The 17089-nt window shown below is 50.2% G+C and overlaps 1 protein-coding gene across 1 annotated transcript; it reads right to left on the bottom strand.

Moving 5' to 3' along the window:
• Nucleotides 1-3968: 3968 nt before the first annotated feature.
• Nucleotides 3969-11577, bottom strand: LOC116947078 (microtubule-associated protein 1 light chain 3 gamma). The gene is given in 5 exon segments (XM_032962494.2): nt 3969-5965; nt 6638-6744; nt 8745-8779; nt 8782-8799; nt 10610-11577. Coding segments are annotated over 5 exon segments (378 nt in total). The 5' UTR covers nt 10668-11577; the 3' UTR covers nt 3969-5805.
• Between the last annotated feature and the right edge of the window lie 5512 nt (nt 11578-17089).

Raw genomic sequence — 17089 nt, 5'->3', positions numbered from 1 at the left:
CACGTGATGAAAGCCACTCCGTTGAGCTATCGTTTGTGGCCGGGTCGCTTCTGAAAAAGAGCCACGTGGCTCAGTGGGTCCTTACTTGGTAAACATCAAATAAAACAGATAGAATAATTTACGTGTTGGCGTAGGTCGTGCAGGAGAGGTGTCGAACGTGCGCGCGGAACGCCAAGCGACACGTTGATCCGGCGAAAACATCACCAATACACAACATGAAGCAAGCGCCTCGTGTGATCTCTCTACATATTGCGGCCTTAATCACCTTTAAACCACAGTTAAACTAGTTAAGGCAGATTCAACATTAAGCAGTTACCTATTTTATTTTACCTGGTAAGGCCCACTATGCTACGTAGCTATTTTTTTTTTATAAAGCGACCTGGCCATCACCGAATGATAGCTCAATGAATTGGCTTACCACCACCACCACCATCATCACGTGGAGATGTATAGCAGTTGGCCAAACTGATCTCAACAACCCGCACCTTTCAGAGGTGCGGGGCGCGGGGTAAGCGGAGGAGGGGGGGGGAGTGATCTTTATGCTGGGATGGTTGTGGTGGGGTGGTGGTGATATGGTGGTGATGGGGTGGTGGTGGTGATGGGGTGGTGGTGGTGGGGTGGTGGTGGTGGTGGTGATGGGGTGGGATGGTTGTGGTGGTGGTGGTGGATGGTGGTGGTGGGGTGGTGGTGATGGTGGGGTGAGGGTCACAGCAATAATATAGAGTGGTGAGACGCGTGGTGTTAGAGAGCACCTAGTGCTCACCCACTTGACCCTCCCGTCGACGGGGGAGGGCGGGGTGGGGCCCGGCCATGCGGCTGTTTGCAATCTCGTTGTTTTTTGTCGCCCACGTGACAATTAAACATCCGAGCTAATTCGGATCTCGCGAATTGTGTCGACTCAGCGCGAACCCGAGGTGGGGGGAGGAGGCGAGGTGGGGGGAGCGGGCGAGGTGGGGGGAGGGGGCGTCGCGCGTGCCCGCGTGCGCGTGCCCGCGTGCTCCGTCAAAGCGCCCCCCCCCACCCATCCACCCCTTCCTCGACAACATTACGGTACTTAGTCAAACCCAATGGGGGGGGGGAGGGGGGGTGGTCGATAAATCGAGTACCACTTTGTCAATACCGCTTCATGCGTTCAACGACCGTCGTCCGAAAGAGGACGGCAGAGTGCAGTTCGCCAGGAACTGCCGCCGGTTTATTTGCATTTTTGTTGCATGATGCGCAAAGGCCGAGCGATTCAATTCCGTGGATTTTTTTTTCGTTCGGGCCCTTGATTGTGTGCTTGTTGATTGAAACTCGTGTCCAAAGACAGACCACCAACGCCTAACGGCGCTCGGTTAAACACCTCCTGGTAGGCGTCGTGGCAGGGGGCTCTCGCGACCAATTTTATCCATAACAAGAAGGGTTTTTTTTTTTAGAGCGCGTAAATATGAATGCGTCGTTAAACCCGCCACGGCTAATTAATAGGGGGTTTGTCACGTAAACTAAATATGCAAAGTCGTTACTAGTACAGCAAACCGGCTCTGTGTGTGTGGTGTAGAGTAAAGCCACTACAACATTTACAATTCGAGTACGACATCTCGCCAGTAATTACAACCAGCTTCATCAGTAATCCCAACTGTCCGCCTGATTATGCTAGTTGTAATTGACGGCGAAACGTCGTACTCGAATTGTAAATGTTGTAGTGGCTTTGCTCTCCAACACACCCGTAGTAACTAATTGGCAAGTCCTGTTTATGTGACAACCCCTTACTAATTGGCCGTGTCGGGTGGTGGCGGGTTTAACGACACAGTCATTTACGCGATCTAACGCAAACAATCTCAATTATTAACCTAACGGTGCTACGATGCGTCCATTAATGTCAAGCGCACGAGCCACGTATCGAATCGCACGCGCCCGACACGATCTTCCACCCCCCCCCCCCCCCTATTAATTTGTTATTTATAATAAAAAATTGAAAATGTTTCAACAACACACACAACACACAGTGCGCACACTCTACACACACTATTGTCCCACGTCCGACCGCATTAGCCGCATTTCAGCGAATTCAAACGGCACGAGACAGCAAATTTTTGGAACCCAGGTTAACCGCGTACGCGCGAAATCTTCGCACGCAAAGCAAATCCGCACAAAGCAAATCCGCACGAAGCAAGGGCAACCTGCACCCGATGCGCTCGCGACTCCCCCATTGCAGCCATCAGAGGCGCCACCACGTGGGGCGAGCGAGCCGCTCAACTAGCGACGATGCTGCGGTAGCACCAGTGCCGGATCATTATCCTAGCAGCAAAAGTAGCTGCATCTGCAGGAGCTACTACTAGTGCAGTACCAGTGTAGTAGCTGCATGTGAATGATTTAAAGCTATTAATTCCGGTTCAGCGATTCTGCACTTGCTCCATTACTATACCGCCTTAAAAGGTTATGAACGACCGGGTGTTTAAGGTTAGCGATGTCGTATTATCTGGCTGTATAGCAAATGGAAAAAAATACAATTGTTTTACTATGCACGTTAAGTGTTTTAATATTTACGTGTTTTTTATTTATTTAGGGCCCCTTAATAACATCTGCTACAGGCCCCGCACGAGCTTAATCCTGCACTGGGAAGCGTCCAACCCCCACCCCTCGCGCATGACGATAGCACCAATATTTTGATTTAAAGCTTTCGTGACTGCAGGGATTCATATTCTTGGTTCTTTCGGTAACGTCACCACGTAGGTGGGAAACAATAAAATGATAAAAATATAAAACGATATTCTCACGACGTTTCGACTGCAACACAAGCAATCATCATCAGGTGTGAAAAACCACAATAATTTTTTTCAAACTGTGGAAACCACAGGAAAATTTTCAAATTTTCTTGTTGTGGTTTTCACACCTGATGATGATTGCTTGTGTTGCAGTCGAAACTACGTGAAAATTGTATTTTTATTATTTTATCGTTTCCCTTCTACGCGATTCGCCGAAAGAACCAAGAATATACTCTTTGGTTCTATTCGGTAAAGTCACGTAGGTAAAAAAAATTAGAACCAAAGAGTGTGGATCCTTGCAGTCACGAAAGCTTCAAATCTAGAACCAAGAATATAGCACCAATATTGTTCAGGCGCACCGATGCCAGTTTTGAAGTCTTCTGCTGGCCACGACGAGGGGGCTTCAGCAGAGACGTCGTGTCGCTGCCCCTCCTCGTCCGTTGAAGGAACGCAAACCACAGTGGGTTTACTGCGCTGGTCCATAGTGTGGGGCTTGTGCCTTAAAAGTTTCTCCATCTCCGTGTGCCTATGGATATCTATAACATCGTACAATCGTCACTCCGCAGTTGAAGGAGCGCAGGGTTTACGACGCGATCCGTAGCTCGTGGCCTCAATCGTACTCCTGCGGCTCGTGGCTTTTGAAATTTCCGCCCCCCCCCCCCCCCCCCATGTCACGAAGGCCCGATTATGATCTTCTGATGCGGTCGAGTCGCACGGTTGGCTTACGTACGGTGCGAACGGTGTTACACGTACGTACGTAACATGGTGTAATCGTGGTGTAATCATGTTATGTTACACCAGCAATGTCTTCGAAGCGTAGGAACGTTAAATCCAGGCGATGGTGCGATCAGGGTTGGGGCCACGAACGAGGCTGGGTTAGAATTCACGACGTCCAGTTCGTCCATCTATATATAGACGACAGTCTTCGTGGTAGCGTTAGGCCCAGTTGAGACGATTGGGCTAAGCCACGGGCCGGCACAATATGCGGCTCTTTAAGGATTGCTTGTGACGTTACTTATCATGGACCACCGCCCTCGCGTATCTCATCCATTGCGGATCATGAAAGTTGTTTTTACCGAATTCAACAAAAGGGACACTTGTTAATTCAGTTGCAGACCCCCTGGGGATAGGCCTTCATCCAGCAGTGGATTGACAGGGCTGTAGCTCCAACGACCATTTGCAGCAACACTTCCACACAAAAAACACAAAATGCGGACAAGTATCGTATTTCTTTTTTTTTGTAAATCAACTTTATTTAAATCGTTGTTCGCAACGGCTAAAACAAACGGGCACGCGCGCGGTCACGGAGTCCACGCGGCACAACGATGTGTTATAAATTAGGCGAGAGACTGCATGGTAATGGTTACACGGGCTCCTGTGAGACCACCACCCATCATCATCACCATCCCCAGACGCGAAGATTTATTAATAAACACAATTGGGTAAAAAGTTGTCGGTTTTTACGCATGTCGTGTTTGTGCAGCAGGAGTATAAAGTTACGATCAGGACGGAGCATTTTAAAAAAACTACCACCGTAATTTAGCTGAAGACCGCATTATTATTTTTTGTAAATTTTATATATTATCATTAAAAAGTAAATGGTCTAGAACGTCATTTGACTTGCGGCTCCAAAGACGCGAACGTTTTAAAAGGAGACTACATCGACGCAAAACAAGTTTGTTAGGATTAGTCAGACATTCAAATTTACATTAAAAAGGCGTCTCGCGATCCGTTTAAATTATTCCACGCATTTAAAGGGTGCCTCCGAGACACACGTACCACCCCCCCCTCTCCCCCCCCCCCGAAGCACGCACCATGCACTCCTACACATCACCCTATGCAATTACACACACGATGCACTTACAATCAATCCCCCCCCCCCCCCCTAACATTCACCCCCACTAGGCAAAGACCCTCCCCGTATAGCCTTTAACTGTTGGGGGAAATGTTGTTAAGGGAGAAGCATCTATGAAGGCCGGGACGGCACACGAGGGGGGGGGGGTAGTGTGGCCTGCACCACGCACGGCCGCCTCTGGCTCCCGAGCGGCGATGTTGACACCGCACCAGAACATCGAACCCGGGCCATCGTAGCGCACACACAAGCACCACCACCCACACCCCCCCCCCCCCCCCCCCCCAAAGGACACAACAGCGCACATTCCGCATACACACGAGACGTAACTCACAGCAGACACCCAACACACACGGGCACATGGCGTCCCCCCCCCCCCCCCATTACACACAAACTGGCACACAGACACTGACCCACTCATCACCTGCAACACACACACACACATGGCCACGTTACCACCACCACCTTCAATCTCATTCGCTCCCCGCTAACGACCTCGGCGAACGCCCTGAGCTGTGCCCCCCCCCCCCCCCCCCCCCCGAGGTGGAGTGGGGGGGGAGAGAGATTGGTGGGAAACGTAAAACACCATGTTTGGGTGGGATGTGTACTGTACAGCCCCCTTGTTTTGTCAATCCACTGCTGGATGAGGGTAATCCGCCCACACTCGCACGAGGGGACCAACCCCGGCACGTGTTTGAAGAAACTAAACTCTTCTAAACATCGTATTTGTATTTTACCAGCCGAGGCCCACCGAGCTTAATCGGCCACAGGCGCCCAAGGAGCTGCAGCCCGCCTCCTGCTGCGAATGTCTCGACGCGCGAACCAGGAACCAGGCCACGCGCTTGCGGAATCTTGTGGGAAGGACTCTGCAACATTTCCCCTCTCCCACCTCGTGCAATCGTCTCCAATTTGACACCAAGAAGGCATTCCCCCCACCCCCCCTCCATCACCACCGCCAAAATGTCACTCTCGCACGCGGTCCACAACCTCGCCAAAAACCACCAACAACCTCATCCCCCAACAACAAAACAACCTCAACCACCCCACAACGACAGAGATAGGCGATCTCAGACACCCACCACCGCCACAACAACCACACCTCATCGGTTAAAAAAAAAACACAAATGAGGTTTCAGTATCACAGGAATATAAGAATTAGGGACCCGTAATCGACCGGTTCTCCTCGTCATCATCATCATGGTCGTCGTCTCAGCCGAACATCTCCTGGGAGGCGTAGGTCATGTAGAGGAATCCATCCTCGTCCTTGTGCTCCACGTAGATGTCGGCCATGTTGGCGGCCATGGAGGGGACGACTCGACCGTTCACCATGAGGTAGAAGGCGTGCGTGGAGCGCAGGAGCAGGCGGTTCCTGGGAGAGCCGCGGATTGGTCGTCGTCCAATCAGTCAGTCGACCAATCCACGGGACAGAACACCACGGCGAGCCCGCCCCATCAATAGACGAAGCCACACCCACCCACCACCACGTGACCACGTGGCGACCACAACGAAGAGGTAAGAGAACGAAACACGAGTCAGGGGGAATGAAATCAGTGTGTGGGGGGGGGCGAGTACGTGGAGCTTACGGGACGCTTCCCACCAGAAGCCACGGGAGCTTCTCATTCCCAGGATGGAAACGGACGGAGGAAGCAGTCGAGGAGAAAACAAAATCAATAAGCAATCTTTAAAATAAACGCGGCCGATGTTAAATAGCGCATGCCCGTAACAGCAATGCGACTGCGATTACGTTCACATCGCAACTGGCTTTACCAGAGTTGGTACCCCCCCCCTCCCCCCCACCCCTTCATCCAGCAGTGGATTGAGAAATGGCTGCAGGTATTGGAAGACCGACCAAGAACATGGAGGACGGGAGTGGGATCGAGGAATCTGGATTGGTGGCGCAGTGGTTAAGGAACTGCTCCATTAACCCAGCAGGCCGAGTTCGATTCCTAGCCACTGTTCTCACGTCGGTGGCGAAGTGACGACCGCTCCAGGTGCTCGCTCTAAACCACCAACCCCCCCCCCCCCCCCCCGTGTGGCTCACCTGATGATGCTGACGAACTGGCTCATGGTGACTTCGCGAGGCACCAGGAACTTGGTTTTGTCGAGAGGAGGAAGCGTTTTCTCCCGTGAGTAGCGCTCCACAATCACCTGGGAGGCACAACCACAACGTCACCGACACCATCAACACCACCCCCCCCCCCCCCACCTCTCATTCCTCACACTATCCCCCTTGCATCATGCGAATGCATCAACCCGCCACACCACTATAGCCATATCTCATTACACGTCGTAGGTTGTTATTATCACAGATTTTATTTTGTTTTTAAAACTCAGAATCGTACTCTTTATTTCCCTAGGTGGGAATCCGATGAGCTATGAAGCTCCTTATCACAGATGTCCTGTACGGGGAAGGTCAGCGAGTCACAACAATACAAAAGACGATATCGGTGAAAATTAGAGGGAAATAAAAGAAAATCACTGTATAAATAAAAGTAGAATTACAAACATTTCAAGGAGGTGCAAACCCCCCCGATACGCTTCTCATAATCTGAAATTTTCGTGACTGCAGGGATCCCCATATTCTGGTTCTTTCGGTAAAGTCACGTAGGTAGAAAACAAAATAAATAAAATCACGACGAATTTCGATTTAAAGCTTTCGTGACTGCAAGGATTCATCTTCTTTGGTTCTTTCGGTAAAGTCACGTAGAATGAGAATAAAATAATAAATTGATAAAATAAAATAACACAATAATATTCTCACGTCGTGAGAATTCTCACGTCGTGAGATTATTATAATAATATTCTCACGTCGTGAGAATATTATTGTGTTATTTTATTTTATCAATTTATTATTTTATTCTCATTCTACGTGACTTTACCGAAAGAACCAAAGAAGGAAAAATCACGACGTTTCGGAAGCAACGCAAGTAGCTATTTTGCCCACTTCAGCAATTGTTTCTTGCCGTGGCTTTCCCACCTGATGACGGACGCTTGTGTCGCTTCCTAAACGTCGTGATTTAATTTATTTTGCTTTATAACCTACGTGACTTTACCGAAAGAACCTAAGAGTACGTGTGCGTCTCATAATCTTGAGTCCCAGCCACCGACAAATACATCACACGCCGGCTCTGTGGCCACCCACTCGCCGTCTCACGAAACCCACAGCCCGCGGCTGCTGCTGCTAACCTCGGGTGCTGGTTGTCATTCCATTGGCTTCTCCAGCCATTGGGAAACAATCATCAACATCATCGTCGTCGTATCGAGCAGCGCGTCCGGCCCAAAGCCGTCTCAGTTCTCACGTCCCGGATGATTTACAAAGCCCACGTCGTGCGAGGTCTTCCAAGCCACGCGTTCTTCCTCGGCGTGTCAACTACAACCACCACCACCACCACATTACACAGATCTCTCCCCCCACCCCCCTCTGCACTACTCACCACCACCACATTACACATCTCTCCCCCCCCCCCTCTGCGCTACTCACCACCACCACATTACACAGATCTCTCTCCCCTCTGCACTACTCACCACCACCACATTACACAGCACAGATCTCTCCCCCACCCCCCCCCCCCTCTGCACTACTCACCACCACCACATTACACAGATCTCTCTCCCTCTGCACTACTCACCACCACATTACACAGATCTCTCTCCCTCTGCACTACTCACCACCACCACATTACACAGATCTCTCTCCCTCTGCACCTACTCACCACCACCACATTACACAGATCTCTCTCCCTCTGCACTACTCACCACCACCACATTACACAGATCTCTCTCCCTCTGCACTACTCACCACCACCACATTACACAGATCTCTCTCCCTCTGCACTACTCACCACCACCACATTACACAGATCTCTCTCCCTCTGCACTACTCACCACCACACGATATAGACCCCCCCCCCCTCTCCACAACAACACCGATCAACCACCACGAATATTTTCCCGCACCTCCAATTAAACACGGCTGGCTATGTGCGGTGCTAAAGAAGTTCAACTTGCATAATGTATAGATAGATCTCCCTCCTGCATTGTAACAACTACAATTACCACCACCACGTTAGATAATAGATCTCTCTCCCTCTCTTCGTGCTGTGGCCGAGGTCGATGACGATGACGAGAGCATACAAGAGGGAACTGACCGGGACTTTAGTGGGGAACTTGGCTCGGATCCTGCCACCTCTTCTTTCCGGGTAGCTGCAAAGACAAAGACACCCCCTTGTAGCCTTAGCAGACCTGTTGAGGCAAGTGCTATCAGCTAATAGCTGGGGAAAACAAGACAAAGGGGGTCCCCCGTATAGCCTTCACAGACTGTAGGGGCAAGTGATGTTAGCAATTGGCACCTATGAAGGCCGGAACGGCACACGAGGGGGGTGGGTGGCCAGCACCACGCCCGGCCGCCTTCGTCTCCCCAGTGGCGATGTTTACACACCGCACCAGGTTCTCATTTGAGGCCGAGTCGACCTAGGGAAGGCTCGGGACCGGTTCAGATAATCGTCACCGGTGTTGGCCGTGAGCGGGAATCGAACCCGGGTCGCCGGGTTCATAGCGCAGCGCGCTAACCGCTACACCACCGCCATGCATACACCCCCCCCCCCCCAATTGAAAGGACACGCAGACAGGCGATAGCGAACACCGATTAAGGCCACGTGCCCAAGGAACCACGCCACGATCGTCCGACGGTGCGCGTGTGCCGCTGTACGCCTCGGGGCAGCTATTGAAGGCGCACCGAGATCAAAGCGAGGAGAGGGGCGGGGTGGTGGTGGTGGAAGAGCTCGCGTGGAGTAAATGCGGAGAATGAAAATAGAAAGCAGCGGAGCAACGTGGACAAAGTAGTTAGTTTTTAGCCGTGCGAATTCCGTTTGCCTGCAGCGCCGCAAACACGGAACATCGAAAGCGCACAATGGAATAAAGGCTGAAACAAATGAGAAGTTTTTTTTACATTTTCTGGCAATAAAATAGGTGCCAAGATGTTCAAATACTAAATAGAAACCTTTTGCAAGGAATAAAATCCGCATTGACGACAGTACTTGTGGTGAACATGTAAATAAACATGATCCGATAATTTTATATGCCTCGTCTTCGATAGCTTATGCATCGACTTTCTATTGGGCGTTTGAACATCTTACTACCTTGATTTGAAGCTTTCGTGACTGCAGGAATCCATACTCTTTGGTTATTTCGGTAAACTCACGTAGGTAGAAAATTAAAAACAAAAAATAATATCACGACGTTTCGATCGCAACACAAGAGGCCGAGCCGCTTGTGTTGCGATCGAAACGTCGTGCTATATATATTCTACCTACGCGACTTTACCGTAAGAACCAAAAAAATATCTTAATACCTCCTGTTTTTTTATTGCCAAAAATGGGCAAACCTATTCCTATTTGACGCCGTCAAAAACAAGTTTCCATTTCCATGGAACAAAAGGGGTGACGAGTGCGCAGAGTCGCGCGCGAGTCGCGCGGCGCCTGGCACCACATCCAGAGAGACGACACGAAGAACGCGTGTAGGGGGGGGGGGTTAGTAGCCAGCAACTTGGACGCGAAGGAAAAACACTTTGACCGAGAAGGGGGGGCGGGGGGGGGGGGCTTCGGCATGGCGCGAGAGGACGACGCTCGCTCGTCTCGCGGCCACGTGCTGGGGGTAGGGGGGGGGGGCACCGCTGCCATCGCGAAACACGGCAGCGGTGGCTCGGGGAAGGTCTTCATCCAGCAGCGGATCGATCGTGGCCGATGACGATTACGTTGATGATGATGATGAAGAGCGGTTAGAGATAAGCGATTTGATGACGATGATGATGATGGTGGTGATGGTAGCAATGTTGTTGACCTATACCTGGGGTGGGAGAGCCAGGTAAGGCGCGCGAGATGGGGAGGGGGGGAATGGGGGGGGCCGAGGGGGGGGGGGAAGTCCCAACGCGGTCCACGACTTCCATTCCCCACGGCCCGCGGACGGACACGTGGGAGCGAGGTGGCCCAGGGCCCGTACGGGATCACGAACTCACCCAGACTCTTGCGCTGTTTGAACGGCTTGTGGCCCTGGCTGGCCTCCACCGAGGCCATGGCGCACAGGCGACATGCCCCCGCGAGCCTCGCCCGCTTCAGACACTCCGTGGTCGACGCCGTTTTTGCTGCCGTTTAGGTTCGAGGGGAGGGGTGGGCGCGCTAAGATGATGATGGGTTGCGGTGGCGAGCCGGTTCGGTGGGTCACTGGCTGGCTGGCCGGTCGGTGTGACCCGCGAATTGTCTGCTGGACTACCTGGCCGACTGTTGGAGTGGCTTTGCTGGTGGATTGTCCCGGCTGCAAGGTAGTGTGGGGCTAGCTAGCGGACTGGCCGACTGACCGGTGGGCTAGGCTAACTGGCAGAATGGTAGGGTTAGCTATCTGGCTGGCTTAGTGGTTTGTGACTTGGGCCGGTGGAAGGAGGGACGCGAGAACGGGTGGCTGTGGGTGGGCGGCGTAACGGAGCGTTCCGCAACACGTGGAAAAGCGAGTGATTATATCGGCTGGGTTGTGTAGCGGCTTCTATAAGTAATGTTGTGGGGGTGTGTGTGGGGGGTGGGGGTAGGAGTATAACCACACCCACACGCGCCCTCTTGCTCACGTACGCCCAGACACACACGCACGCGAACACACACACGTAAAAACACAATTGCCAAAAATACACACGGCCTCAAATGTACACGGGCACGTTCGCATATGCACGTAGGCACACACACACAACATGTTGTCATACATACCAACAAACCTACACATACACGCGCCCACTTATACTTTAAAGTAATATACACATACAGACAATCGCATACACACGAACGCACATAGAAAGACAAATACACACACCCACAGATACAGGCCCAAATAACGGTTGATAGAATATTGAGCCAAGTGCTGTTAGCGAGCACCTATTAAGGCTGGCAGGGCACACGAGGGGGTGGGTGGCCAGCACCACGCCCCGTCACCTTTGTCTCCCTTTCAGTGCTGAAGTTTACACATCATAGCAGGTGCCCATACACATCATAGCAGGTGCCCATTCAAATGCATGCATCCACCCACACCCGTACATACAAAGACACACGCATACCACTTAAACCGACGTCAGTTCATCAAGTTGGTCCATGAATGAATACCAACTCACTCTAATTCAAACCGGATTGGCCGCTAAAGGAATGTAGGCTTCTACAACGCACGCGTTTGTGGCTGTGTGTGCAATTATGTTATCAACAATGATGATTATCATGATGATGATGATCAATCATGATTATCATGCTGGAATGATGATGTGCATTATGTGTGTGCATCTTACGTCCCAGTCATTGATTACTATACAATGCACTTGAGTCATCTTGTAATTGTTTGTGTGTTCATACATAAAACCCAACAGCGTCACGAGATATTTGAAGTTTATTTTGAACCTCAAATGGGAAACGAAATTGATTGCATATGAATCACAGTCATAATTATACGCAATCATAATGCATGCGCCGTATCTGCAATGAATTGTGCGTTGATTATAATCATAAGATAATTATGTACAATTTGTAGCAGCAACAAAAACTGCTCGCAACCCAGCGGCATCTGTTGAGCGAGGCTGACGCCGCTGGACAAGCCAATAGGATGATGGGCTAAATAGACAATCACGTTTTATTTATTAAGGTTGAAGTCTATTTTGTTGAACCAGTGTGAGAAAGAAACCAGCCGCAGGATGGGTATCGTCGGTGGGGAGATGTTAACTACCTCGCCTAGTATGCAGGAGGTCGCCGGTTCATTCCCGACCCTGACGCCTGCTGTATATTTGGAGTTTGCGTGTCTCTCTTTCTCCCCGAAGTCGCGTGGATTTTTCCCCGGGTCCTCCGGTTTCCCCCTCCACACTTAGAAATGTGCGTTTAGAGTATTTGGCTGCAATATATTTGCACCTGATAAGCCACTTCGTTGAGCTTTCATTTGTGGCCAGGTCGCTTCTGAAAAAAAAACCCGGCTCTATAGCTCAGCGAGCCTTATCTGGTAAAATAAAATAACAATAGTTTAAATCGTTAAAATAGTTTCGTTCATTTGCAATCGTGACCTGGGTCACCAATGTTATAAACCCACAAATATCGGAACAAAAACAACTGCACGTCAAACGAGGACAAGGATAAACATTGCGAACATTATTCTCCTGCAGTGTAACTCGCCTCGCGATAGATTACACCCAGATCATCTCTGCTGAAGCAGTGCTGATGCTATTATCCACCACAACACGGGCCGCCTAGGCAGATGGGATATGTAAAAAAAAATATATGTAAAACTTTTATGTGTGTACGTGCAGGGACAGGTATGGGACGGGTATCTATGTACAATGTCGTGAGCGCAGAGCGGTGAGTGGCGGAGTGAACCTCCTGCCATCAGTGGGCAGTGATAAGCCCCCGCGTGTAGATCGACTCAGCCTTAGATGAGTGTCTGGTGCTTTTCTAGATTTGAAGCTTTCGTGACTGCAAGGATCCATACTCTTTGGTTCTATTCGGTAATGTCACGTGGGTAAAAAATAAAATAACAAGAATCACGACGTTTCGGCCACAACACACCTGATGAAGGCCACTTGTGTTGTTGCCGAAACGTCGTGATTTTTGTTATTTTATTTTTTACCTACGTCACTTTACCGAATAGAACCAAAGAGTATGTCTGGTGCTTTGTGTAAAACAGCAGCGCCGGGGAGACAAAGGCGACCGGGAGTGTGCCTCCCCGCCCCACTCCCCACAAACCCCAAACCCTTCGCCAATCCAGTGCGACCGACGTGGTGAAGTATGGTCAAACCATATTAATTCAGGGATGGGTCCAACAATGAACGATTGTGATAGCTACGATGACTGTGGCCTCCACACGGTGTCTGGCTTACACACAAAACAAAGTCTATTTTATTATCTGTGTTTCTGCTCAATGTGCGAATGATGGAGTCATCAGTCTCTCCCCCTGCACTCTCCCCATAACTCACATTGCTGATCTCTCCGATGGCTCTCTCCAGCCAGACCGAACTATCTGGGAGTAGTCGTCCCTCCTATCCTGATAGCTCCACTCTCCCTTCACCCCCCCCTCCGATCCTCCACTATGAAGTACTTGGGTGTAGCGACCGCGTGAACTCTCAAAGAGTCGTAGTAAATAGTTTGTGTTAAAATAGTTTGTGTTGAAGCGACACATTTTTTTCTCTGCCAGCCACCGCCGTACGATAAACACGACAATGTTTACAGTTAAAACAAAAAAAAAACCCGTGGCGTCGTGCAATTATGCAGCATTCTTCATCGGCCATGGTCGATCCACTGCTGGATCGCAGGCCACCGCGGGCAATTTATAGGCAATTAAATCAAGGCCGTAATTATAATATTCAAAGATGCTCAAAATGCCCCCCCCCCAATATATTGCTATAAAAAGATACATTTTGATTTAAAGCTTTCGTGACTGCAGTAATTCATATTCTTAGCTCTTTCGGTAAAGTCACGTTGAAGGGAAACAATAAAATAATAAAATATATATATAAAACAATACAAATTCTCACGACGTTTCGACCATAACATAAACCTGATGACGACCGTTTGTGTTATGGTCGAAACGTCGTGAGAATTTTTATTGTTTTATATATATTTTATTATTTTATTGTTTCCCTTCAACGTGACTTTACCGAAAGAGCTAAGAATATAAAAAGATACATGTTTATATGAGTGTAGTTATGGTTGTACTTTATTAATCCCTAATCTCTGCCATTACATACAATGAAACAATAAAAGGTAAAAAAAAACAGAGCAATGTAATACGATACACAATTTGACATTATTGTAAAAAATAACTAAAAAGTCCATCCTATGTGTTAGTGAATTTTTTAAATATACTAGGCAGGAAATGAGTTTCCAAATTTAGATTTATTTATTTTCTGGGGGGGGACCCCCAGACCGCCTGTAAGATTTGGTCCCCCCCAATGTTGACTCCATAGCTACGGCCTTGAATTAAATACACGGACGAATCATGGGACCTCCCTTGCCAGTATATAAAAAAAATATTTTGATACTGGCATGATGTCGCTGGTCACCCTGAGCTCTCAATGTCCTCATAGTGGCATTGTCTTTGTGCTGTTCGCCTTTCGGCGTCGTCCACTGGTCTAAAACTGTGTGAGACGAGGCTCTAAAGAAGGCCGTCTCTGGTGTGGACCAATCAGTTTCAGAGACAATGCATCCATCATATACTGTCAGAGCATGCTTTTGTTTGTTTGCATGTTCACCACAAGTATATGTGGTTAATGCAATACATGATGCCTTGCAAAATGTTTCGGTTTGGTGTTTTAACATCTTAACGCAACTGTTTTATTATGGCCAGAAAGGGTAAAACCTATTCTCATACACGAACGAAGTAGGCGATCTAATTCTTATTTTATGTCATCGGCCCGAGTGACCGTTCGTTGCATTTTTTTTCCACCGCCATTTGGTTGAAGCGAGCCAACGGAGGGCCAGTGTGGTTTTGACCTTTTGAGGTCTCATCGGCACGGCCGGGGGTTTGGTAAACAAACTCTGGCGTGCAGTCGGACAGAGCACGCCCCCCCCCCCCCCACCTTTCCACCTTCTGCAGCAGTGGAGGCGACCAGCGGAGACCCTAGAGCAGAGTGGAGTGCAGCAACTTTTCATCAATCGTTCTGAAATGCCCTCTGCGAGCCACGCACTTGGCCCTGAATAGGCTGCCACCACAAACTACTACTACCAATACCACCACCACCCATACCATTACCACCATTTACTACTACCAATACCACCACCACCACCCATACCATTACCACCACTTACTACTACCAATACCACCACCACCCATACCATCACCACCACCTTCTACTACCAATACCACCACCCATACCATTACCACCACCACCACCACCTACTACTACCAATACCACCACCACCACCACCCATACCATTACCACCACCTACTACTACCAATACCACCACCACCCATACCATCACCACCACCTTCTACTACCAATACCACCACCACCCATACCAATACCACCACCAACTACTACCAATACAACCACCACCACCCATACCATTACCACCACGTACTACTACCAATACCACCACCCATACCATTACCACCACCACCTACTACTACCAATACCACCACCACCCATACCATTACCACCACCACCTACTACTACCAATACCACCACCACCCATACCATCACCACCACCTGCTACTACCAATACCACCACCACCCATACCATCACCACCACCTACAACTACCAATACCTCCACTAATACCACCACATTATGAACAAAGAGAAGATAAGACAAAGATCCCCGAATAGTCGATACAGACTGTCAGGGCAAGTGCTGTTTTGCAAGTAACACCTATGAAGGCCGGCATGGCCGTCTTTGTCTCCCGAGTGGCAGTGTTTACACACCGCACCAGGGTACTCATTTGAGGCTGAGTCAACCTAGGGGAGACCCAGGACGGGTGCAGATAATCATCACCGGTGTTGGCCGTGAGCGGGATATCAAACTCGGGTCGCCAGGTTCGTAGCGCAGCGTAGCGCTAACCACTGCGCCACCGCTCCCCCCCCCAACTACGAACACACGACCAACAACAACCACCACCACCCTCCACTCAGCCCGTAGCAGCAGAACTATCAATGTTAACCTTTTCATGCAAAGTCACTGAACATGCCGCCAGCCATACCGCTCGTGACCTGCACGTCGATGACTCCACGGCTCACCCAGTCCCCTGCGGTGTCACCCACAGGGCAGCCCTGGAGAGGACCTTGGGGGGGGGGGGGGGGACCTGAGGGGGGGTGGGGGGGAGCGACCCGTGGTCCCGGCTGTGTTGGGGCGCCCTCTGGTGGCGCAGAAGGGGAGCGGTGGCGCAGTGGTTAGCGCTACGCAGCGCTACGAACCTGGCGACCCGAGTTTGATATCTCGTTCGCGGCCAACACCGGTGATGATTATCTGAACCGGTCCTGTGCACTCCCCTAGGTCAATTCAGCCTCAAATAAGTACCCTGGTGCGGTGCGTGAACATCGCCACTTGGGAGACAAAGGCGTGGTGCTGGTCACCCACCCCAGCGTGTGCCGTGCCGGCCTTCAGAGGTGCTCGCTAACAGCACTTGTCCCAATAGTCTGTTAAGGCTATTCGGGGGACCTTTGTCTGGAGGCGCATGTGAGTAATGCAGGGACCCGTTCATACAGGATTCCCTTGCTCTATGCGGCAGTAAATGTGTTCCAAATAAAGGGCGCACGAAGCGAAATTGCGTAGCGTGGAGCGCACGGTCACCCAAAACCACAATCCACAGCGCGAGGCAGCGGTCTGCCGAGTAGAGCACACAGGCACACACAGTAGTCACACAATACACACAGTGCACACAGACACACATTCACACAATATACACAGTGCACACACAGTAGTCACACAATACACAGTGCACACAGAACACAGTATTCACGCAATACACACAGTGCACACAGAACACACAGAC

Source organism: Petromyzon marinus, chromosome 29 (assembly GCF_048934315.1).
Source record: "Petromyzon marinus isolate PM22_M1 ecotype Great Lakes invasive population chromosome 29, UKy_Petmar_22M1.pri1.0, whole genome shotgun sequence".
Lineage (NCBI taxonomy): Eukaryota > Metazoa > Chordata > Hyperoartia > Petromyzontiformes > Petromyzontidae > Petromyzon > Petromyzon marinus.
Note: the sequence above shows the minus strand (reverse complement) of the source record. Positions and strands in the feature narration are given on the sequence as shown.